Source organism: Oratosquilla oratoria, chromosome 1, assembly GCF_046742065.1.
Source record: "Oratosquilla oratoria isolate Oo_2021 chromosome 1, ASM4674206v1, whole genome shotgun sequence".
Taxonomy (NCBI): domain Eukaryota; kingdom Metazoa; phylum Arthropoda; class Malacostraca; order Stomatopoda; family Squillidae; genus Oratosquilla; species Oratosquilla oratoria.
In genome coordinates, this window is record NC_134777.1 from 118166231 (window position 1) to 118192086 (window position 25856).

Sequence of the window (25856 nt, forward strand, 5' to 3'; positions counted from 1 at the left end):
CACATCTCCACATATGTAAATTGGACTATTGTCATGTTCCTTGACATGTCATGATATGGCACAAAGAGACATGGGTGTGGTACTATAGCTTATGTAAATTGCTTTACAAGTAGACCCACATATCAAATAATATGGATCTTACCATTTGTTCTTACCACTTCAGTACAATGACGCTTACTTAGGTGTCATGAGGTGCAAGTAGGTACATGAGGATGCTGGTGTCGGCATATTGATTATATATATACTTTTGCAGTTGTACATGAGTTACCCCCATATTCTGTGAACTGGTTTGATCATGTTTTCTGTGTTTATTATTAGTCAGAATAAAATAGAATGAGTAATACAGCAGTGACTTTATATTTTATAATGTGAGTAGTATGATAGTTTAAAGTTTATAGTTTAAAGAGTTTATAGTTTATAGTTTATAGTTTATAGTTTAAAGAGTGTAATGAGGAATAGACATTTGGGAATGGATGCGAAGAGGAGACTGTATGAAGGAGTGATTGTGCCAACAGCACTGTATGGGGCAGAAACGTGGAACATAAGAGAAGAAGAGAGAAGGAGTTTGAATGTGTTTGAGATGAGGTGTCTGAGAAGTATGGTGGGGGTTACTAGGCTAGATAGAGTGAGAAATGAGGAGGTGAGGAGGAGAACAGGGGTGAAAAAGGATTTGGGAGATAGGGTTGATGAAAGAATATTAGGATGGTTTGGACACATGGAAAGAATGAGTGAAGAAAGACTAGTAAAAGAGGTATGGAAGGCAGATGTGGAGGGAGTGAACATGAGGGGACGTCCTAGGATGAGGTGGATGGATGGGGTGAAGGGGGCTTTGGGGAAGAGGGGAATGTCTGTTGAGGAAGGAAGGGAGAGGACGGAAGACAGAGGTGAGTGGAGAATGGTTGTATATGGATGATGTTGTGACTGCATGAGGAGGAATGGGCGGGGAAGTGGGGGGTGGGGTAGTATGTGTGAGTAAATTTTGACGCAGCCCGAAGGGATTTCTCCCCGTCCTCGCCTTATATGCAAAGGGGGACGGAGAGGGGGGGTCGCCGATTAAATGAAGCGGCCTCGCTGTGGATGTACTGTGTCTTGCGACACTGCTTCTGACCCAGGGCAGTGGGCAGGGTGCAGGGATGACCCGTCATCCAGGAGGTGCTCAGATGAGAGGAAGGGTGGGAGGGGTGTGGAGTGTATTTAGGGATGAAATGGGTGGGAGTGTTTTTATGCCTTTCCCTTTTTGGCTACCTCCCTTGGAAGGGGGAAAAAGCCTTGGTATATGTATGTATGTATGAGTAGTATGATGAATTGTATGTTTGGCAGCCAATGCTATGTGAGAATTCAAGTCATACTGAAGTGGTTAAAAGCTCCTACTGATGTTAAATTCAACCAACTAGTAGATTATCTTAAGTTAGATAATGATATATGGAAAAATGGCTATGTCTTACATAAGTATTCCAGTTGCAAAAAGAGTCACAAATCAGTGGCAGATGAGTACACAAATGGGATATTCTTCCAGAAAGGTAATAGGTCATCATAACAATGGTGACACAAAGAAGTAGCATCATCATATATATTAATTCTACTTTTAGTCTAGATAAAGAGGATGGATTGTGTGAAGTCAGATAAATAGAAATATAGACTAAGCTTATAGGCATAACTAATTGGCACTTGCTGATGGTACTGTATGAAATCCCCATATAAAGGAGGGCCATGGGCCATGGCACCCTCACTCACACTTGCACCCTTGTTCATACTCCTCTGTACTATTGCAAGTATTTTTTTTATATTTTTATATTATTTAAACTAAGTAGTTATTTTGCACCTCATCTTTATTTTCAATCCCAGTGTAAGACAGAAAATCCAAGTTGAAGCCATTAAGCATACTAGCAACTAGATTGATGGAACTGATCAAATTATGGCCAAGTTTGATATATAAATGGGGGCCTTCTGTCCGGGATCAATTTTCTTCTTCACTGGATGAAATAACTGGTGTGTGCAAAATACTCAAGAGGGAATGGGAGGAAAGGTAAAGAAAGATAGAAAGCAGTAGGTCACATTGAATGAATTAAAATCATGATTGATCATAAAAACAGAAGTGGGTCCACCATATTTGTGGTTTACATACAATAGGCATACAATAAAAAGAGAATGTTTTGCTCAAGCTGTTTATATAGTATCAACATTTTAACTTTGAGGGATTTCCAAGGTAAAAGACAGATATCATAATATGGAAGACAATAGAAGTGAAGGCAGAATAGATGATGAGATGAGAGACATAACTAAGTCAGTATAAGACAGGGGGCAGAGTTTCATGACTTTGAGGAGTCCTCACAGGTAAGGGACAGATTTCATGATATGGAGGAAAAGAGGAGTCAAAATAGAATAGGTGAGAGATTACCAAGGGTAAGAGAGAGATATTATCACATAGAGAAAAATAAAACTGAAAGTAAGATGGGACATAAAAGTTAATCTATGACAGGAGGCAAAGTTTAACAACTTTGAGGAATCCCCACAGGTATGGGACAGATATCATGACATGGAGGATAACAGGAGTGAAAATAGGATAGAGAGATTACCAAGGTTAAGAGATATATATGGAAGAAAATAGAAATGAAAGTAGGTTAGGTGTAAGGCTTCCATAGGAAAGAGGAAGATATATGGTAGAAAAAGATAATTAGTGAAAGTAGGATAAATGGGGGACATAGAGATGAAACACATAGTGAAGTCTACCCTAGACAGGGGACAGAGTCTCAAAGGGAAATAAATAGGGTTGAAGCAGGACAGCCTAAGCAATGGTCAATTTGGGTAAGGAGAGAAGTATAGAGGATATTATCATAAAAGCAAGTCAACTTACCCCTAAATTTATTGAAAGGGAACCAGAATTGTTCTTTTCTACATTCAAAGGCATAGCGAGACAATTGGGATGGAGAAGGGATCTCTCATCAGCAATGATAAGATCTAGCCTACCCCTAAAAGCCTTAAATGTATACACGGTATTTGACAGGGAAGGTATATATCATTATGTTCAGATTAAGAGCAAAATATTAAAGGCATATGAAATTTCTCCAGAATATTTTAGAAAGAAATTCAGGGAGGTTAGGAAGGATATTGGTTATAGTTATATGGATCTAGCCAGGAATGTGAGGAGTAACCTAGAAAAATGGTTATGTGCAGAAAATGTGGATACTATTAAAAATTGTCATGGAGGTGATAACAATTGAACCATTTTTTAACTTACTGAACAATGAGACTAGGCTATATGTGACCATATAGAAATGCGAGACCATTACAAGCAGCAAGTTTTGCATAAAATTTTGCATTAAGGATGCGTGAGAAAGAAAAATATGATACAAACTCCATGGGGTGATAACAGAGGTGTGTATGCGACTCTGAGTCAGAGATATGTGAGGCCACAAATAGGAGATAGTTGGGGGAAACAAGCCCAATGTTTTAGCTGCAATAGATATGAGCACAGAACTCAGGAGTGTTATGCTAGGCCAAATGGACAAAGGTACGGGCAGAAAATTGGAAACAAGCAAACCAGGCAGGAGATAATGTGTGTAAAGGAAATGGAGGGATGTGAATCAGAATAGAAGATGCTATACATGGAAAGTTGCCCCGAGGGAAATGGAAACAAGTGGGACACCCAAGGCTGGAGACAGAAAAAGGACTCTAGCGAGACAAAGGGGAAGGAAGTGGCAGGCAAGAAAGATGATAGCAATTACTGGGTAGGTGAAAGTAGGTTAAACATGATGGAAAATACAGGAATCAGCCAAGAGTGGTTACCTTATGTGAAAAATACCAAGATAGGAATAGAAGGAAGTGAAAGAAAGTATGCGGTCAAAGCTCTGCGAGACATATTGGCATTTTGCACTATTGTGAGGCCACATGTGATACCAGGATTAGAAATTAGACACATAGGTCAGTTCACCATGGAATTAGCCGGAGGAGTGATGACATTAGCACCCATAGCTAAGGTATTACTTGAAATAGATGGTCAGAAAGTGGGCATTGAAGTAGGAGTAACGGAACTTACAGTGAAAGGAACAGATGTCCTCCTCAGGAATGATGTAGGTGAAATAGTACAGGTTAGACTCAAGATGGTAAATGATGCTATGACCACACAGAAAGATAATAAATCTGACATGGAGGATGCAGTGGCAGTCGTCACCAGATCTCAAACCAAGAAGGCACGAGAAGAAGATGAATAAGGTGGAAGGTGGAGACAACCTAAATTCCTTGTTTGAAACAGATGTTGCAGATGAGACCCCAGAAGAATCACAAGGTGAACTTAGCATGGAAGAAAAACAGGAAACAGCAGAAGATGTAGAAGGAGACCAGAGAGGCAATGCCCAAACAGAAGAAATGATCTTTGAAAAACCCATAAACAGAGGAACTCATCCAACTATAACAGGAGGACCCAGAGCTGAAGGAGGTGCACCAAGCAGTGGAGGAGGAGGAGCTGGAAGAAGATTACAGCAAAACCAAGTTTATCATGGAAGATGGTGTACTTCTGAGAAAATATAAGGCACCAGAAAAGGTAGATGTCATTACAGAAATCATAGTTCCATGGAAGATTAGAGAGAAGATTGTGAGGCTAGCTCATGCAACTACCTGTGCCCACCTTGGAATCACCAAGACTAGACAATTAATTTTAAGCCACTTCTATTGGCCAGGCTAGTCGGAAGATGTCAAGAGGATAGTTAAGAGATGCATTTTGTGTCAGTTGACTGGGAAGCCAAATGACACTCCCAAGAAGGTATCCATGTGCCAAGTCCCTGTCACTGAGAAACCTTTCAGTAGTGGTTGTTGATTGTGTAGGACCTCTCCCAAAGACTAAGTCTGGGAAGTCACTTCTTCTTACTGTTATTTGTCAATCCACACAGTATGCTGTAGTAATACCCCTGCCAATCATAAAGGCGTGAACAATCACCAAGGCCTTAATGTCTTATTTTAGTAATATGGGTATGCTTTGGGAAGTGCAAAGTGACAGAGGCACTAACTTTTTAAGTGGGATATTCGAGGGAGCCTTGGAAGGCTTCAATATAAACCATGTAGTCATGTCAGCATATCACCCCCAAAGTCAAGGGAGTCTTGAGAGGTTCCATGGAACTTTAAAATGCATGATCAGAGCATTTGTGTTAGAGTTTGATTTACTGTTATATCCCACTAGAATAACAATACACAAATATCTAGGATTTTCTCCTTTTTACCTGATGTTGATAGAACCCTGCAAGAAACCCTTGCATCATTGTATAAGATAATGCTGTCAAAAGATACAGAAGAAAATACCCCTTACTCAAAGCTAGTAGGAGAATTAGGCAGATAGCTAGGAAAAACCTAGCAAGGTCACAAGAAGTTTACAAATGTTATTATGATAAGAAAACAGTTAGGAGGGAACTCAATATTGGGGATTATGTATTGTTGTTATCCCCTCAGATAATCTCACTGCATCCAAAATATGAGGGACCATTCAGGGTACTTAAGAGAAAGGGGGTGACAACTACTTATTAAGAAACCTGATGAGGAGAAGGAGTGCAACAAGCACATGTAAATTTATTGAAGGAATACCACGGGATTGTGGAAGAGGAAGCAGTTGGTATGACTGAAACAGGACAAGCTGATGGAAACTTTGATTCAGATATTGGATATCTAAATTTCTTTCATGATTTGGACAGGTCAGACATAGGTGAGGCATTAGAAGGATCTCCGTCATTACTAGTGGGAGAGATGCATGAAGTTTGAGCACTCCTCTGCAAGAATGCTAAGATATTTTCCTCATGCCCCACCATTACTCAAGCAATATTACATGATGTCATCTTAGATGGAGCCAAGCTAGTGAGGCAGACCCCTTACAGGCTGTCACCCCACAAGAAGAGGATTATGGAGAAGGAAATGAAGCAGTTTATGGATCAAAGATTAGTGAAACCTAGTACTAGTACTTGGGCTTCACCAGCTGTGCTGGTACCTAATCCCGAAGGTAAGTGGAGACTGTGTCGATTACAGGAAGGTGAACACAGTCATGAAGGTGGACCCTTACCCTCTCCCCAGAATAGATGATCTCATCGAGGAAGTTGCTGCTGCAAAATTTTCATCAAAAGTAGACTTGATGAAGGGATATCATCAGATCCCTCTTACAAGCAGAGCTACTGAGATATCTGCTTTTGTTACCCCACATGGGCACTTTCAATACAAATAGACCCCTTTTGGAATGAAAAATTGTGGAGCGTCTTTTCAGTGCCTTGTAAATTGGATAGTTGAATGATTGCCAGGTGTTAGAGCATACTTGGATGACAGAGTTGTGTTCACTGATACATGGAGTGATCACATGAATAGGTTGAAAGGCTTACTTGACAGACTAAAACAAGCCCAGCTTACTGTAAACCTGAGGAAGAGTGACTTCAGGATGAGCACCATTGAATACCTAGGACATCAAGTCAGCCAGAATTGCATCATGCCATTAGAAGCCAGGGTGAAGGACATCATGGAAGGTCCTGAAGACAAAGCAAGGTATCAGAAGATTCATGGGCATGCTTGGATTCTATCGGAGGTACTGTCCAAACCTTGCAGAGGTAGCTGCTCCTTTAACCTGTATGCTCTCTTATAATAATTTCAGGCGAGATGAAGCCGCTGATGCAGCCATTGAGGAATGTAAAAAGCTTCTCTTGGATTGTCCTGCCTTGATAGCTCCAGATTATAGTAAGACATTTTATCTTTTTTATGATACCAGTCATGTAGCAACAGGTGCTATGCTTGCTCAGGAAAAGGATGATGTCATGAGGCCCATCTCATTCATGTCTCAAATCCTCAAGGATTATCAAAGGTAGTATTCTACCATTGAAAAGGAGGCCCTCACCCTCATATCAGCTTTGAAGAAATTTTAGATTTTTCTTGAGAAAAAGGTAATTCTTAGTGATTGTAATACCCTGAAATATATCATAAGTGGAAAAACAAAAAATTATAGATTAGCCAGATGGACATTAGCACCCCAAGGATATGATTTAAGTATTCAACACATCCTGGAAAAACAAAAAGGTAGTAGCTGACACCTTGTGGCATCCTAACACAAAATGTTCAAGCTTTGCTTCACAGGGTTAAACATTTTTATTCGAGGAAGGGGGATATGTCATGTTCCATAATGTGTCATAATATGACACAAAGAGACATGGATGTGGTCCTGGAAGTTGCTATTTAAATGCCAGGCCCATACATCAAATGATATAGCTCTTGCCATTTATTCTTAAAAGCTCCTATTGATGTTGAATTCAGCCAACTAGTAGGTTATCTTAAGTCAGATAATAAGATATAAAAAAAATTGGCTATGTCTTACATAAGTATTCCAGTTGCAAGAGTCACAAATCAGTAGTGGATGTGTATACAAATGGGATATTCTACCAGAAAGGTCATAGGTCATCATAACAATGATGATGCAAAGAAGTAGCATATATATTAATTCTACTTTTAGTCTAGATAACTAGCAATTGATAAAATATAAACCTTCTTCATTCAAAAATAAAGATGGATTGTGTGAAGTCAGGTAAATAGAAATATAGACTAGGCTTACAGGCATAACTAATTGGCACCTACTCATGGTACTGTATGAAATCCATATATAAAGGAGGGTCATGGGCCATGGCACCCTCACTCTCGCATTTGCGCCCTCGTTCATACTCCTCTGTACTACTGCAAGTCATTTTTTCATATTTTTATATTATGTGAATTAAATAGTTATTTTGCACCTCATATTTTTTTCAATCCCAGTATACATACATACATATACCAAGGCTTTTTCCCCCTTACAAGGGAGGTAGCCAAAAAGGAAAAGGCATAAAATCATTTCCACCCATTCCATCCCTGAATACACTCCACACCCCTCCACCCTCCCTCTTATCTTAGCACCTCCTTCAATCCAAATTGAAGCCATTAAGCATGCTAGCAACTAGATAGATGGAACTAATCAAATCATGGCCAGGTTTGATACAGCAAATCAAATACAGCCTGTAACACTAACATTTACAAATACACCTTTGCCAATGAATTCAAGGGTAAGGCTGTTGTCATGTTCCATGACACATCACTGATACAAAGAGACATGAATATGGTGTTATAAACCACATTCTAGCACGAGCCATATTTGCTCAACATCCTTAATGAAAATGCCTATTGATGTTAAATTCAACCAATTAGTAGGTTATCTTAAATTAGATAATAAGATTTAAATGAATGTGAATTAGGCTTTTTCTCATGCAAGTGTCCCAGTTGCAGGAGGACTTAAAAACCAGCTACAGAGGAGTACATGACTCAGGCACTTCTGTCTGAGGTTGGAGGTCACCATGAATGATGATGCGAAGAAGTAGCATTTGCATTATTAAAGATGTTCTTTTTTGTTACATAACTAGAAATTGATCATTTGTAAGCCTTCTTCACACAAAAATAAAGAAATGGATAGATTGTGTGAAGCCAAGCAAACAGAGGTAGTTTAGATTTATTTTCATAATAAACTGGTGCTTGCCCCTGGCACTGTTGTGCGGTCTTGGTATAAATCTAAGAGACGCACACAGGGGCGTCTCTCTGACTCCCTTGCTCATGCCCCGCATGTATCCCATGTACACCAGGCTAAAGTAAATTGTATATTTCTATATCATGTGAATTGAATAGCATTGCATCTCACCCTTTTGTTGTCCTTGTGAAGCAAGGAAACTCCTTTAAAAGGCAAATTATCACACTAGCTTCTGAATTGAGGAATTGTTCAAATCACAGCTATGATTTAATACATCAACTCAAACACAGAGACTCTGTACATGAGAGTGATGATAGGTTTACAGTTAGTAACAAGGACAAAAGAATCCATCTCCTAATATGCTACAGAACTCCAGTACGACTCATTTCAAGTTTTGAATGATAACCCGGCACAGCATGCCAAGATGTTGGGCCAATTCCAATGTGGTCTACAGATTTTCTATTCTATATACCAAGGGCTTCCTTCCCTTTATAAGGAAGCTAGCCAAATCAAAGGCATGCATCCACTCCCACCCATTCCACTCCCATGCATAACCCCTGTTTCTTCATGGATAAAGGGTCATCCCTGTATCCTGCCCACTACCCAGGTCAGAAGCAATGCAACAAGACGAAGTAGATCCACAGCAAAGCCACTTCCCTCTCTACAGATGGAATGATAATATCAAGGACCCTGAAATCCACAATATAAGCTACACAAGCCACAGAACTTGCCAGTTAATCCACCATCAAAGGGATTAAACATCACCACAATGGTAGCCTTGGAACTAAAACAATGTGGAATGACAACAACACTTAGAATTTGATGTGACTATGATGACCACTGCAAGATCCAAGTAGATTACAAAGGTGGTGCTCATAAGGCCAGACTTTTTTTATTCATTGGGTTACAGCCCCACTGATGTTGGAAAACCCAATATATATATACCGTATTTTTCGGACTATAGCCCGCACCGTTATATGACCCGCACCCCCTTACACCTTAGTGAAAATCCATACAAGACCCGCACCGCTGTATGACCCGCAGTCATATGGCGTGCGTGGCAGTGTAGAACCGACGATATATACTACCCATGCATGGGTGGCCACAGGCACAGCTCATGTTGTTACGGCCGGCCGTTGACGTGGTGATCAAAGTAATTTCAAAGCTGAGGCTTTTTCTAAATTTTCTGTTTCATCAATGCTTATGTGATTTATAAAAAAAAGATATGTTTTCCGATATAGGCAGGTTTTTTGGTGATATCTTGCTTTTCAGGATTCATCACACGTCAAAGGCCGACACGTACGTACACAACCTCACAATTTGGTTTCTGAAGCTGCCACTAGATGTAGTGGTAGCTTTGATGAAAGAGGAGTGATCTCAAAAGTGTGCAACTGATCTTACGATGCCTTTGGAATGGGTCGAAGACGTGGCATTGCGATTCATGATCATGATACCAGTATTCCTCCAGTCCTATTTATTTCTGATTGTGATAAAGATGAAGAATAACCAACAAATTACATTTAAATATATTTCATTGGACTTATATATAACAAAGAACCATAATAAATTTGTGTAAATAATACCATAAAACCCTGTTTGGTTGTTTACCGGTAATTAATCAATCAATTGGTTTATAAATGCCATACAAAGACTGGTAATTAATTATTAAACCAAACAATTTCCAATGGTTAGTTTTCAATAGAATAGAACAATAATAGAGCACATTACTGAACTGTTATGAACAGAGTCAATGGAGCACATCGTTATTAGAAAAAAAAAAAAAAACTGTCAGCGATCACAGACGACAGTCAATGTTTATGAAGGCGTATCATCGCTCACGAAGCCATCGAATTTCTCATCCTCTGTATCGTCATGGAAGAGGTTGTGGTATAGATCGGCCAATTCTGATGCAGTGACCTCATCCGTTTCCATTTCAATTTTGGATTCGTCTGATTCCTTTTCCGACATTGCAGGATGGCACATTTCTGATTTACGGAAACCGTTCTGAATAGTCGATTCTTTAATTTTCTTCCATGCTTGAACGACCCACATGTAATGCACAAATTTAGCATTAAGGAATCAGGTACAGTTTGTAATTTGTAATTTGTAATTGCGAAAATGGCCGCCCGCTTGTTTTTGTTTGATCGCGACACACGATGTTGGTGTTGGTACCAGTCACTGTTGTATTGTATGTTCATGCTGTTTAGTTAGGCCTGTTTTATTTGTGATAATGCCTTTATTAATAACAAGAGCATGTAAAGCGGGTAAGATACTGACAAATCCTACCTTCTCTTTGTCGTTTGTCTCGATCGTGCGCGCTGTATTATGACATTAATCAACTTTCATACGACGAACCCGGTCGGTCCCCCCGCAAATCCCCGATCCGAGAGGGCACCCAGCTAAACTAATCGTTCAATTTTTTTTGACTGCATAAGAGGGCAATTTTTAACCAGAATTCACAGATGACCCGCACCTTTACATCACCCGCACCCCCGAATTTTGGCCCCTTTCTGAGGCAAAAAGCCGCGGGTCATACACCGAAAAATACGGTATATATATATATACAGTATATATATATATACATATATATATATATATATATACATATATATATACTGTACATACTTATATATATATATACATGTAAACGTCGACTTACGATGGCCGCGACTTACGATTGTTCGACTTTACGATGACGACGACGACGACATGATAATTTAACCCCTTCCATACGGTGCCGCACACGTAGGCGTCATGAGGAGCAAGTGGATTCGCGACGCTGCCATATCGGCGTCTTGATTATATTTATTGTAGTCGCCCCTGTGTTTTTACATTCTCTCAAATGTGGCCTGAATCCCATTCTCTGTGGTTTTCAAAATTCGCGGGTGAAAGAGAGAACGATCGATATAAGCGGTGACTATATTTTATGATGCGAGTATTATTACGTCACGTCGTACGGCTGGCATTGGCTGCTGCTCGCGAGATTTAAGTTCCGTACTGAAAATACATATAGTGTTTGAATATGGTAAAAAGGATAAAAACAATTAAATAAACTACTGTACATGTTTAATAGGCTATATTCAGTATCTCTGGTGGTTAATATACAAGTAAGCTAGGTACAGTGACCACGGAACAGAGTGATACACAAATTGGGGATCGACTTACGATGAAATCGTCTTACGATGGCTCTATCGAAACCTAATGCCATCGTAAGTCGACGTTTACCTGTATATATATATATATGTATATATACAGTATATATATATATATATTATATATATATGTATATATGTATATATATATATATATATATATATATATATATATATATATATATATATATAAAGAAAAAAAAAAAGGGCAAAATTCCCCTTTTTTAATTTCTATCAAACTGCTAACTGCTGACTAGTGCTGCTGGTATAATGATGAAAGTAAAAAACACTGTAGGCCTACTGTTTGTACAAAGCATTTAAAGTCGGGTCCACACTTGTTGCATTTCCACATATCGTATCATCTTTGCATACCACCTAGTGATACGATACGGTACAACAGGGTATTGTACCCACTTGTTGCGTATCCGTATACAGCAGGTGGATACGCAACAAGTGGGTACAATACCCTGTTCCAATTATCATATCTACATTGAAAATAGTATCACAATGCACTAAAACCTCCCCAGTAAGACATCTGCACAAAGAAACCAAAATCCTCCCCCACAGAACACCACATGAAAATGATAGGTATACAGTTCTATGCAAGAGCCCTTATTCTTGCCCATCAATCTAACTGCACAAACACAACTGATACAACTTAAAAAACACACCAGCAACTTGACACTCAATCATATTTCAACAACCTACATCACACATACCCATACAAAAACATATTCATATTCAGATTACAAAACAAGCACTTCAAGGCTGACCACTAATGTCCTACTCCTTCAAACCCCTCTGAAAAAATCACTCCCATGATAAGTAAGATCCACACTATCACAACTGCCTTCAAGTCATTGCCCCAGATGCAATCATCACACAAAAGACACTGAACACCTCATTCTTCACTGCTCTACCTTGGCCTTACCCAGACAACACAATGTTTCTTCCGTGGGTGACTTATAAGCTAATTTTATGGCAGTATTTTGGTTACTTGGGAGCCATGGGTCTCCTGCAAGAGAGATCTGGGGCTACAGATTAATTGATCCCCCCATGGAACAATAAGCAATCCCATCCCATTTTGCATATGTGTACCAAGGCTTGTAGACTTGTAGCACAATGGAGAATAAAGCTACAGTTACACAAGTCAATTAAATGCTTTAAGTCCAACCTTATGGTTGAACAAACATTTCTTCATCCAACCCTATCTTTGGACAAGTGGTTACAAGCGAGTCTAACCTTACCATTAGAGATGTTACCACCAATCATGTAAAATGAGTTCCACCATGCCTCACCCTTTATCCAGAATGAGGAACTCTCATTGGCAGAGCCTACATTATGCCATTTTCACAAACATTTTACTCCAAATAACTTTGAATGATTCGCAACCTCTCTAAAACTGAATATTTGATGAGCTTTGCACCTCTCATTCTCTCTCTCTCTCACACACACACATATGTATTGTTGAACATTAGGTAGCTGGATTACAGAGACATTTTCAGTGGTTTCTCATCCACAGAAAATGGCAATTGAAGGGTTGACTCAGAGAGAGATTATATTATTATTATTTCTTAGCATAATTGAGATGTCTCACATCCCAAGAGAATGAATGATTTCACTATTCCACTCCATCACAGCGAGAAGTGTTATCAATGTCCAGCAAGCACACACACACATGGAGCGAGAAGTACTCCATCTTCCAACCAACTCTCCAGGGACCATCTATTGTTCCTCCAGATCTCAACCAAGGGACATTCAATTGTTCCCAGTGATCTGAACACCCAGCTTCCAGGCAACACCTGCTTGAACAACAGCCCTCACCAGCATTCTGGGGAAAATGCCTTGACACCTGTGTTGGACAGAAGGGACTGGTCTATTCAACTACAAATGGAAAGGGCGCCTATCCAGCCCCTATCAATTGTCACTCAAACCAGATGCGATGAACCCTCTTTTTATGTGCTGATTAGTATATGGAACCACTGTAAATTGTATGTAAAATTTGGCAACCCCCCTGAGGTTACTTTAGAGGTTGCATTGTATGTATAAACCAAAAAGAATACTGGAACAGTAAAGAAAAGAGCTCACTTAGACTTTGTCTCTTACAAACACCAGGAGCTTAAATGTAGATAGAATTACACATCTACGGAAGCATTTTTGTGTGTACTGAGCAAATGTTTACACAACAGTGGTTGTCAAATGACTATTTGATCATTGACACAATATACATTCCATAACACTTTTCTATTTCAAGATAAAGTTATACTATTGAATAATTCATCTCTTATTACTGAATAAGTTGTATACTTTTTCAAATATGTCATAAATGTGAATACTATTAACATAGATCTTCAGTATTTTTCTCTAACATCCAACAGTATGGGTGCACTAAAATGGTATGGTTGCTTGCATCTTTCTTCCAACCATATGCTTGAACTCCCCAAATCATCCAATCTTGCATGGAACCCAACTGAATCATTGCATCCAACCATTTCGCTGACTACGGTAACCATAGTTTAAGATGAGAAGTGATGCGGTACCTGAAGGTTAACACAGAGCAAAACAGACCACTTCAAATAGATAGTGAAGCTAAATTGCTATAATTTGTTAAACTGTATTCAGGAAAAAAAAAAAAAATTATATATATATATATATATATATATATATATATATATATATATATATATATATATATATATATATATATATATATATATATATATATATCTATATCAATTACCAGGAGTACCTAGATCAATGGTTATGGGGGACCTTGGCTAGCATATCATGGGGGTTCCCAAATCTTTGTGTGGCTTCAAGCTTTCAAATGGTTCATTACATTACTAAATAATTTTCGTTTAATCCATACAATGGACTGTGCATGTCTTAATATCTAGGATTCATTTGAACTTTTTTTTTATTTTTGTGAATATTGCTAGTTGAGGCCTTTTTATGTGGTGGTCTATACGCCCAAGTAGCTCCTTCAATCTAGTCCTGATCATTACAATTGTATCCTTCCATCCAACATCACTTTCCAACTTCCTATGAAATTAATTATGTTGAAATGAGGACAATGATTTTTTTTTTTTAAGTCTCTAGTCATAAATTGCACATAGAGTGTACTTACCTAATTGTAATGAGCATGAAAGGTGTTAAACTTGTGGGGGCCCCATCTCTGTCTTCAATATTAAACTTAGCCTTACACTAATTCATGAATTTAGATTGGTGTATTCCTTCTTTTAAGTTGTACTGCAAGTTGATGCATCTATACAATTTTTTTTCTTGATATCCTCCAGGCATGTTGGCCTTGTTATTCTATTCAACTACTTTATCCTATTTTTTTTTCCAAGACCATGTGGGCCAGGCAAGTTGTTTAATGTTGATCAACAGCTACCCACAACTGAGCAGCCCTACTTCAGATCCACTCTGATCACTCCAAGGATGGGTGGATTGTGTGCATTTGGGGAGAAGAAAGTAGGAAGAAAAGAGGACCAATCCTTCAATCTATTGCCTCAAGTCTCTCTTGCAGGGGACCTATGGCTCCTAAGTAACTGGCAACAACCACTTGACAGGCCTATAGGTTACTAAAGGAAGAAACACTGTGTTGTTGTCTAGGGATAGTTAATATGGAACAGTATATGGTGATGTGCTGTGTCCTCTGTGGAAAGGAATACAAACAGTAATAACTATTGTTTCAATTTCCACTGATTGAAAATCTGCAGCCTCAGAACAACCAGCAACTGTTCTTGAGCAACTCCACAATTCTCTGGGATAAAATACTGGACTGTTGTCTGTGTTACATTAGTGTGGGTTTGTTTCCAAGTAGCCCCTCAGTAATAGAGGTGAATGATTATATCTATTGTCAACTCTCCTCTTTGGGAAAAATAATTAACGGAGGTCTTGAGTTTGATCCAGAGACTTAGTGCCAGCCCCTGATAGAGGTAAAGGTATTAATAATTTTGAAGATAGTGGCAGAGAGATGATTCTCCCTGATATATCTCACAGGACCATCACTGGCTCCAGAAAAATAAAAATCATAAAGATTGGGAAGTTGCCAGGAGTACACAAAATTCCACAAGATATGCTGAAAAGGAGAGGAGAAAGCATGGTAGAAAGGATAGAGGATTTTTGAGAGGTATAGAAAGGAAAAAAGGGTTCCATTAGAGGAGAGGAAGGCATGTGTGGTGCCAATCTGTAAAAATAAGAGACATTTGAATGTAAAAATAAGTGGAACAGATTTCTTGAATATACCAGGAAAATATATGAAAGACTGATAATAAATAAATGAAAAATATCAGGACATGAGAAAGGCTTACCATGTATGTATTTGAAAATGGTATATGATCAAGAGGAGAGAAAACAATCTAGATATTTGCTGTTAATACAGTGAAGACCATGTAAGAGTACAGAAGATAGTATGTATAGATATGTAAGGAAAAGAAAGAACAGTTCAAAATAAAGGACTCAGACAAGGATGTGTTATGTCACCATGGATATTCAACATAAACATGAATACTGATGGCTGAAATTAAGTCAGAACTGAGCAAATGGGTGCAATTCTAATGGGGGTGAGGGGCCGATAGATAACTGCATACTGTTTTGTGGACAATTAAGAGCTACTTACTCTGTTATCTGGTTTCTTACAGAAAATGCCCCATCCAAAAAAGCCTGGCATTGGTCCCCTGATGCTCCCACTGATATCCAAAATAGGTGGTGTACTCTCTCTTGTGTGGTGAATATGGGACAGTAGAGGATATGTTTTGTGTCTTCAATGTGAAGCTGACATCTGGGACATGCCTACAGCCAGGCCAACTTTGTGTTAGTATTGTTTTAGAGATATGTAAACAAGGAATGGTTGAAAAAAAAAAGTATATGAGAGATATGGAACAGACAGGGTGTAGGCAAAGTACAAGGTGAGGATGGCAAAGAGTAGATGTAAGATAGGTAGGTTTTTTAGAATTTTGAAAGGAATATGTTTTAGAAATAAAAAGATTGCAATGAAACAAGTTGGGTAGAGGAGACAGTAACAGAAACATAGACAGTCATGTTATGTTCCATGACATGTCATGTGTAAGGTTTCATGGTGTGTCATTACGTGTCATGATAACACAAAGAGACGTGGGTGTGGCGCCAGAAGCCACACATCCTAGCAAGAACCATATTTGCTCGCCATCCTTAATGAAAGTGCATATGGATGTTGAATTCAACCACTACTAAGTTATCTTAAGCTAGATAATGAGATATAGGATTATAAACATAAGTAACTTATGATAAATGACCAGTTACAGTTTTTGCTGTGCAGATGGCAGAGGAGTACATAACTGGGGCTTTCTACAGAATAGGTCAGAGGGTATCTAAACAACTATGGCATATAAAAGTAGTATTTATGTGTATATTGATCGATACTTTAATTTTGATAAGTACAACCACTCCTCGTTTAACGACCTACTCGGTTAACAACAACACGGAGTAACGACGGGCTTTATGACAGACCAATATTCGTTTAACGTAAATCTCCCGAAGTTATGACGTCATGTACGATAAGTTGGCTGAGGCAAATTTGAATGATGTTATAAATGAACTTGTACGGTGGATATTAACTGTAAGGTAAAGTGTTCTGAAGCTTAGGTCTACATTACCATCCTGCAAGCTGCAAAAACTACCTGGGGTACATTATATACCAGTATTGGTAAATTTTTAGTTTCAACCATGGGCGCAATATAGCAATAGAAAATTAATTATTAATTTTGTAAATTATAATGTATCAACATAATACGCAATTTTGTGAGCGGAAATAAAAAAAAAAAAAAGATGCTAAAACAGATTTCGTAAGTAACGAAGTCATGTCGGACGAATGGTACACCATGTTTGTTATGATAGATGCCGATGGCAAAGAAATGAAAGGATGATAAATTCGTCTAACCTAAACTAAACTAACCTAACCTGTGTTAAATAAATCATTACATGCAAATTAAATGTCATCCGGCTCGTCCTCGTGAGAGACGTTGGCGGGCTTTTCAACCACTCTCTCAGCTTGCAGGGTATACAAAGTTTATGCAGCTTGAAGGAATGCATGTATCTCCGCTCCATAACATTCCTTCAAGAAAATGTACCTGGCGAGGTACTATCAGAAGTACCGAGGCTGTCAATTGACAGACGACAAGATGGTGTCCCGATCCTATGCTACCGACTTCGTTCATTAGCATATTTGCTTGTAGCAAGGTATTTTTTTATTTTCATTTCTGCCCACAAAATTGCATATTATGCTAATACATCTTAATTTACAAAATTAATAATTAATTTTCTATTGCTATATTGCACCCATGGTCGAAACTAAAAAAATACCACGGTATTTAATATGGAATGTCAGCATATGCGGATTTGGTCATACACGGTAATTTCAGGAACCTAACCACCGCGTTATTTGAGGGCTTTCTGTACTATCAAAACAGTAAATAAAGCTTTAATGTACTGTATAAAAGAGGGAAAATACACAAAAATAAAGATACATGTATTGCTGGACGTTGTACATACAGTACATGTACGAATATGTATACACTTTCGCTTAACGACCAATTCGGTTAATGACGGCGACGTTGGTCCCAATTGTCGTTGTTAAACGAGGAGTGGTTGTAATGATTGATAAATTGGAAACCTTCTTCACCCAAAAATAAAGTGGATGGATTGTGTGAAGCCAGGTAAATAGAAATAGAGTAGGCTTATAGCCACAACAAATTGGCATCTGCCGTTGGCACTTGCGTTGTGCATCCTCATATTTTAAGGGGCATGGGTCGTGGCATCTTTCACTCCCTCGCTCATGCCCTGTTCATACCCTCTGTTCTAAAGTTAAAATTTATATTTCTATATTATGTAAATTAAATTGTTAGTTTTTGCACTTCACTTCTTTTTTTATCCCAGTGCAAGATGGAAAAACCAAATAGAAGGCATTTGCCACACTAACTATTGGATTGAAGGAACTGATCAATCACGGCCAGGTTTGATACATCTACTCAAATACAAATGCTAGTCCATGACAGTTATTAATGGAAGAGAAGGCTGTGAATGGGAAATGGATGGAATGCTGAAAGTAAAAGGATAACAAGGAGGCCTTGACTGTGGTGATGGAAGGTGCTAGGAGTATGACTGATGGGTGAAAAATATTATAAAAGCTGTTACAAAACAGGAGGTACAAATAGTACTGAAAGAAATGAGAGATAGAAAGGCACCTGGATTGGTTGGATGTCATATGGAATGTCTGACAAAAGACAGAGTAGTGAGAACTGAGTGCCTAGGGAGATAGTGTTGTCTTAATCCAATGGTTCGTAACATTACTACCCATTCTCCTTGAGATCTAAAAAAAGTTCTCACATTGTCAAAAATTGAGACTATTAGAAAAAGTGGTATAAATCATTGATACAAATCTAGCTGAGAAACTAGACTCAATTACTAAAGTAAAAGAATGCATTTGGAAAAAGAAAAATTATGAAAATATTATATATTTGTTAGTTCCTTTGTTTACCCTGTCTTTCCTCTAAGAAAAAAAATCAACAAGGTCAAAGTCCACAGTAACAATGTTTAAAAATTTTCAGATGTAAAAGACTTTGAGTCTACTGCTCTTCACTTTTACCACTTTCTGCATTCTGGCAGAGCTCATCCAAGCATGTTCATCCACTACAACACCTAATAACATCTAATCCAAATATATACTAAACAACCATGGCAACATCACATAACACTGGTACAGCCCCACCTTTACCTCAAATCATTCACTTTTCCATTACTGACCTTCATACAAACTCTACTACTCATATAAAACTTCTACCCTTAATGAATTTCCACCAACTCCATACACACATAGCACACTCCACAACACCTATGTCTCAACCATGTCATCCATTTCTCACACATCTTCCTGCAAATACTTTATCTGTACACTTTTTTCCTCTCCTAAACCCACTCTCCTTTTCCCCAATAACTCCCTCTGTTCCTCTCCTAATACTTTCATTTAACACCATTCCTTATGAACTACACTTAACCTTTCCAAGTGAGTATGTTGAAAGAGAGAAAGATAAGGAGAAAGAGAAAGAATAAAAATTGAAACTGAAAGAGGTATGGAAAAAACAAAATAAATAAAATAATATTAAAATAAAGGAAAAATGGGAGTAGAGGGAAAATGGGTATATTTCAGGGAGGAAATGCTAAAGTGTGCAAAGACAGTGTTTGGAATGAAGAGGATAGGAGATAACTGATGGAGAGTTAATGATTGGTGGGTTGAGGATGTGGGGGGCAGTGGTAGCAGAAAAGAAGTGAGAATATGAAGAATGGTAACAAAGAAGAAAGCAGAAAAAATATAAAAGTAAAACATATGGAGGGTGGAAGCAGAATACAAGGTGAGGGAAACAAAGAAGAGAGTGGATGTGAGATGGGGTTGGTGTTTTAAAGAGAAGTGAAAAGAGTGGAAGATGAGGAGTTGGGCAGAGGAAAGATTAAATGGTGCAGATGGACAGATGTCAATGGAAGTGAAGGCAATGAGTAAAAGATGGGTAGATTATTTCAAGTTTCTGAATACAGAAAAGGTAAAAGGCTTTGTGGCAGTAGATGCCAGGAGAATGACAGATGGATGAGGAGAATGATGAGGCTATAGAAAAAGCAGATACAAAGAGCACTGAGAGATGAAAGCTGTTAATGATGTGGGTTAGGTTGTCATGTGGAATGTCTGACAAATGGTGTAATTATAGTGGAATGACTGGTGGGATTGTTTAATGTGTGTCTTAGTGTACCAGTGGATTGGAGTGTATGTATAGTTCTTAATTGTGGAGAACCAATAATGTTGATTTTGTGGTCCTCTGTATTGTCTGCCCACCAGGAAACCTGTCAACCATTTCTTGTTTTATATTTTTATTTGCTTTCTATGATCTGGGATAGTATGTATGCTAGGACTGCCAAATATTTTATCTATGACCATGGGTACCAATATGATTCTGCCAGGTATCACTATTTTGTTGTATCTATTTAGGATAAGTTGGATTAGCTTGGAGTAAATGATGGACAAATTGTGATCCTACAAGATGAATGTTGGAATGAATCTTCCATCTGCAGTTCATCTTCAAATCCCATCAATACCCTGCTGAGGTGGTATGAACATGTGTTGAGAATGTTAAGGGATGGGCTTCTAAAAATTATGTATAAAGTAAATGTAAAAGTTGAAAATAAAGACTCCAAGCAGGACAGAAGAGTGTTAGGAGGTATTTAAAAAGAAAGAAGAGGATAGTGGAGGAAGTACATGTGTTGGTGTATAACAGGGTCAAGTGGGGAAGATACATGGAGGAAAGGGATGATGATGAAGAGGAGAAGAAAGGTGAGGAGAATAGATTTGGAGGAGGAGGAGGACAAAGGGTGAAGGGATGAAAACAAGGAAGGAAAATGAGAAAGTAGAGTGGCAGTCTTAAAACTGATGTGAGAAAAGAAAAGGAAAGGAATTTTATTCTGTATTCTACTTTGTGTTTTTAATCTTCAAAAGTTGTGAAAACACTCCCTCTGATTTTGAAGGATGAATGGACCCACTGGTGACGGCTGAGATAAAACTCCCTCACCTCATGGGAAAACCCACCATTGATGATAACATAAATATATGACTAAATCTATGCTATAAAACATATGGCTAGAACAAAATTATAATTTCTCTTAACATTCTTTCCTATAAGTCATTAGTATTTCAATGTTGTTTAGGTAACAATTACCAAAAAAAAAATTACATTGGAATTCGATCTCTTCACTACAGTGATGTCCCCCAAGCTTAATCAAATTAGTTGGCATTAACTAGCATAAAAGTGGGAGAGTATAGCACGATAGTAGAAGGGATAATCAGGACTGTCTAAATTCATGCAACATGTAGATGCCCCCTATGGTGAATAAAATTGTATGATATTATGGTAGAGTTAAAACTCTAAATGTCACTGTAATGAAGATGTTAACCTTCTTTTATATATTCTTTAGTGGTTCTCTACATTTTAATATTTTCTTTATTTCTATGATGCAAAGATTATAGTAAATATAAATAGCATTTCTCTTTTTAGTAATGGCTATGGTGTTCTCAGCACAATTGTATCCATCATGGCAATGTTTTAGCATGCAACTATGAAAATAAGTAAATATACATAATCAATGGAGCAAATTTTTTGTTAGGTTCCAGTAAGGTAGTTCATGCAGGTATTAGAAAGTCACACACATAAGGAAAAATTATAGTAGCTTAGTATAAATGCAGCAGATTCAGTCAGCTATGTATCCCAATCATTTTACTACATGCAACCATCAGGTTAGAGTTTGACAAGTATTTTTATCTGTACAATGACAAATATTGTCAGTACTCAAATGCTTAAAAGTCTATAAATGGAGCTGAAATAACCAATGCAACTATATCAGCTGATTGTACTTTATCATCATATGACATAGCTGGGAGAAGTTTGCGAAGAGATAATCATTCAATCCTGTGATATGGTAAACATTCAGTACAATGGAGTATTTGCCAAAGGTTCTCACAGCAGTGTGCCTGCTATTACTCAAATAGGAATAGGAACACTAAACAATTTTCACTGAAGTGCTTGCCATGATCAGCCTACATTTCTTTAGTCACGTGCAACTATCAGTTACCAGCACTGATCATTCTGTTTTGTCTGCATGTGTAATAATTTTATCAAGAGATATTGAATAGCAACATCTAATTGTTTATCCAATGGTATGAACAACCTGATCAGTCTTACTGGTTTGAAAAAAGAAAGTCTTTAGTGAAACAGAGCAATCAGCGATAAGGAGTAAAAGAAACATAAAATAATTAAATCATAAAATTTTATTTTCAAGAATACAATATTATCTAAACATGACACAGGTGTTCACATACAACTACAGTATTGAAGAAGGAATTATGAAAAAATATAACTGCAGCTGGTTTATAATCCTTTGCAAGAATACAAAGGAATAATCTGCAACAACAAAGGAAAGCACAAGCAGATTTCAGCTAAACTAGAGATGCATGCCATTCTAAACTGTCCATGCTTTAGGAGGAGTGAGAGTTGTGTTGATAAAAATCAGTTCACACAATTTGTGCTTGTGATATAAAACAGCAAAAAGTGAAGCAAGTAAGCAATACATAATCAAATATACTGTATTGACATGGGAACTGTGCTAATCCAACAATAAAAACTTATTACTGATAATTTGAACTAACAGTGGTCAGTGGAAAACCTTTAATCTTTATTGCCCTTTAAGTTTCTTCCATAACATCATCCCTCTGGCAATGCATTAACTACTTTATTGCAAATCTGTGAATTTCACATTTGACAATATATATTTTTTCATGAATATGGATTGTCCATGCTTTGACCCCTAAATCTTTTCTTTTCCATAAACAAATCATCTTGTTCCAAAAGTCAGTATAAAAATAAATTTCTAACACCTGACTTGAATGATGAATCTTTAACCAGTCAGTCTTTTCTCATCTATCATTGATGTTATTACAGCCTAAGCAAAAGTCATCTGCTGCTGTGATAAACCCTTAAGGTACTATGAAATAACTTCTATACTCAAATGGTGGGACTGCCCCAGGTGAAACCTAACCCCAACAAATACTACAAGTGTTCCAAAACAGATATCAATCAAATGATCCATTACCATATTTTTCTCTTGCAGGACACCAGTATTCCCTAAAAGCCAGCCACAGCCACTGGTTTAGCCCAGAAAGATAGTGAATATTAGCATTAAAGTTGAGGCAACCCACCCTCCACCCATACCACATCCATCACAACATTCATTTGTTTTCCCCGTTATCTCAAGACCTTGTGAATGATAGACCATCCCTGTCCTTTGCCCACTGCCTGGGTCTGAAACAATGCTGGAGGATACAGCACTTCCACAGCATGGCCCAACAGCAAATACTGGTTTAACCCCATTGCTTCATTTACATGGCAACCCTCCTTCCTTGTCCACTCAAGAGCAATTAGAGAAGACAGGCAAAACTGAGTAATAACCAATCAAGCAATAATTAAATGCTCATGATCCATCCAATTACAGATGTTTCATTATGGCAAATGACCAAGTATTATATTGGTTATATTTAGTACGTGAAGGAGCATTCAAATCTTCTGATAAGAGTTATTGTACATACACAAGTCTTCATTGTTCAGTAAAGTTTTTATTTGTAGTTCAATCAAGAGGGCTGGATGAATCATATGTAACCTGACAATAACCACACCAATAAATAATTTGTATATACAATTAACACCACTGTTCAACTGCCAATTTGCTGGATAAGCACATTTCCCATAGTACTTCTAAATGATGTCTACTATGGCATTCCATCTTTACAACAAACATCCTAATCTAATCTAAACAAATCATATTCACAAAACCAACTTGAGCCCACAGGATTGTTAGGGCTGTCTGCCTATCTCCACACTGGGACCAAGACTGCACGACAGCAAGCACGAGTGAGTCTGCATCAGCTGGACTTTACCTGCTCCAAGAGTCTAAGTTTTCTTCTTCTGTGGTGCTCCTCTAGACGATCTACTGCATCTCTCAACTCCTCAATCTCTTCCTTGGCTGCCTGAAGTGTGTCAATCTCGTGTTTGATGGCCTGCATATCCCTCTTCACCTCCACCACTTCGCTCTGGCAGCTCTCCACGCTCTTAGTCAGGTCTTGCAGCTGAGACCTGATGCAAGATATATATTCAGGACTGGGACAGCAGATAACCCTATTATAAATACATCTTCAACATTTCACACAACTAAAACCCATCAATAAGTCTACATATAGCAATTCTTATCTTTATATATGGGAGAAAGTGCGAGTGTAACAGCAAAAGCTACATAAATAGCACAAGCTAATTTTAATTTTACAAAATGCACTACAGTGTATGCTACATCTTTAATTACTAAATCTACAATAATAATGGAAAAATACTAATAATGATAATATTTATGGTGACAAGATGAAATCATGGCAAATTTGAAGTAATCATTCATAGTCTGCGAGGGGCTATCACTGCTATCATGGTCTAATTTGCCAAGTTGAGAGCATATTCCATATAAATAGACCCAATTAATGTGAGCAGCTAATGGCTGCAATTTTGGTTCACCTTTGCTAACTACATAAGCATACAGAGCCAAGTATCTGAGAAGAGAAGAACCATTGTGAGTTGAATTTTATATTATACAGTACTAGATAAGTGGGGTAAAACATTTGAGAATAGCAATTCTTTCAACTTGACTATATGTACTATGAAAATAATACTAAATGCAAATCTTACAGATTAACTTATGTTTGGCATGTATGTGTCTATACTTCAAATTGTGAGTATATACCTGGTACTTATCAAGCTATGTTGGGCAATGTATTAGCTAAAGTAGTGCATTCAAGAACTGTTGGGTACTATGCAAGTGAAGGCAAGATGAGGCCTGACAAACTGCAAATGCATCTAATCATATCTATATACAGTCACTTAAAACACAAGAGAATACTTGCCTGATGGCATGGAGGGCCGCATTGGTGTCGGCGTGTTGATGGAGCTGGATATCATCGATCTTGGCACCCAGGTTCAGGCTCATGATCGACACTTGTTTCTGCAAGCTGCCGAAAGGATGAGTATTGTGCATCTTGCTAGTCTTTAACCTGGAACGGTTAAAGCTTGAAGGTCACCTCAAGAGACATGATGGACTTTGGTGCAAACATATTAGTTTGTGCTTTTTTGTTTTTGTTTTGCTTTTAACACACAATACAAGAACCTACGTGGTGAAGAAAGGGGTGCAAGTAAATGATCCCCATTCTTATAATCTTAAGTCAGCAGTCGTGGTAAAGGGGGTGGGGGTGGGGGAGGCAACAAAGACCCCAGTGCTTTTTTTTTCATATGAATTATTTAATATGAATACAAGGAAACTATTCAACTTGTTTAAATACCAAGTTAAACTCTAAGTGAACAGTACCTAATACGTGGACAGCACTATGACTGGTGTTGGACTTTAATCCTGAGTTCATGGGCAAAGGAGAAGCAATGGTACTGTGCTACAGGGTGCAGGTTGCAACCAGGATTCAAAGGAAAAGCAGGAAGGCATGCAGACAGGCAAGCAACCCAACAAGCAAGCATACAAGACAATGACACCATGGTAGCGAAACACCACCTAGTAAATATACAGAAATTCCAGCTATATCAGTA

General features: G+C 38.0%; 1 protein-coding gene across 15 annotated transcripts in view; it reads right to left on the reverse strand.

The window, feature by feature from the left end:
• Positions 1–25856, reverse strand: part of Glut1 (Glucose transporter 1) — a 490886-nt gene that overhangs the window by 275138 nt on the left and 189892 nt on the right. For 11 of the 15 annotated variants that reach the window (XR_012966402.1, XR_012966403.1, XM_076185336.1 and 8 more), the window contains 2 exons: positions 25169–25315; positions 24161–24356 (listed from right to left, as the gene is read on the reverse strand). Coding sequence is in view for 13 of the 15 variants with exons in the window: in XM_076185336.1 (XP_076041451.1) it covers positions 24161–24356; positions 25169–25315 (343 nt within the window). In the remaining 2 variants the exon portion in view is untranslated. The remainder of the gene's footprint in view (positions 1–24160; positions 24357–25168; positions 25316–25856) is intronic. The other 4 variants (XM_076185357.1, XM_076185413.1, XM_076185422.1 and 1 more) reach the window with 1 other exon arrangement.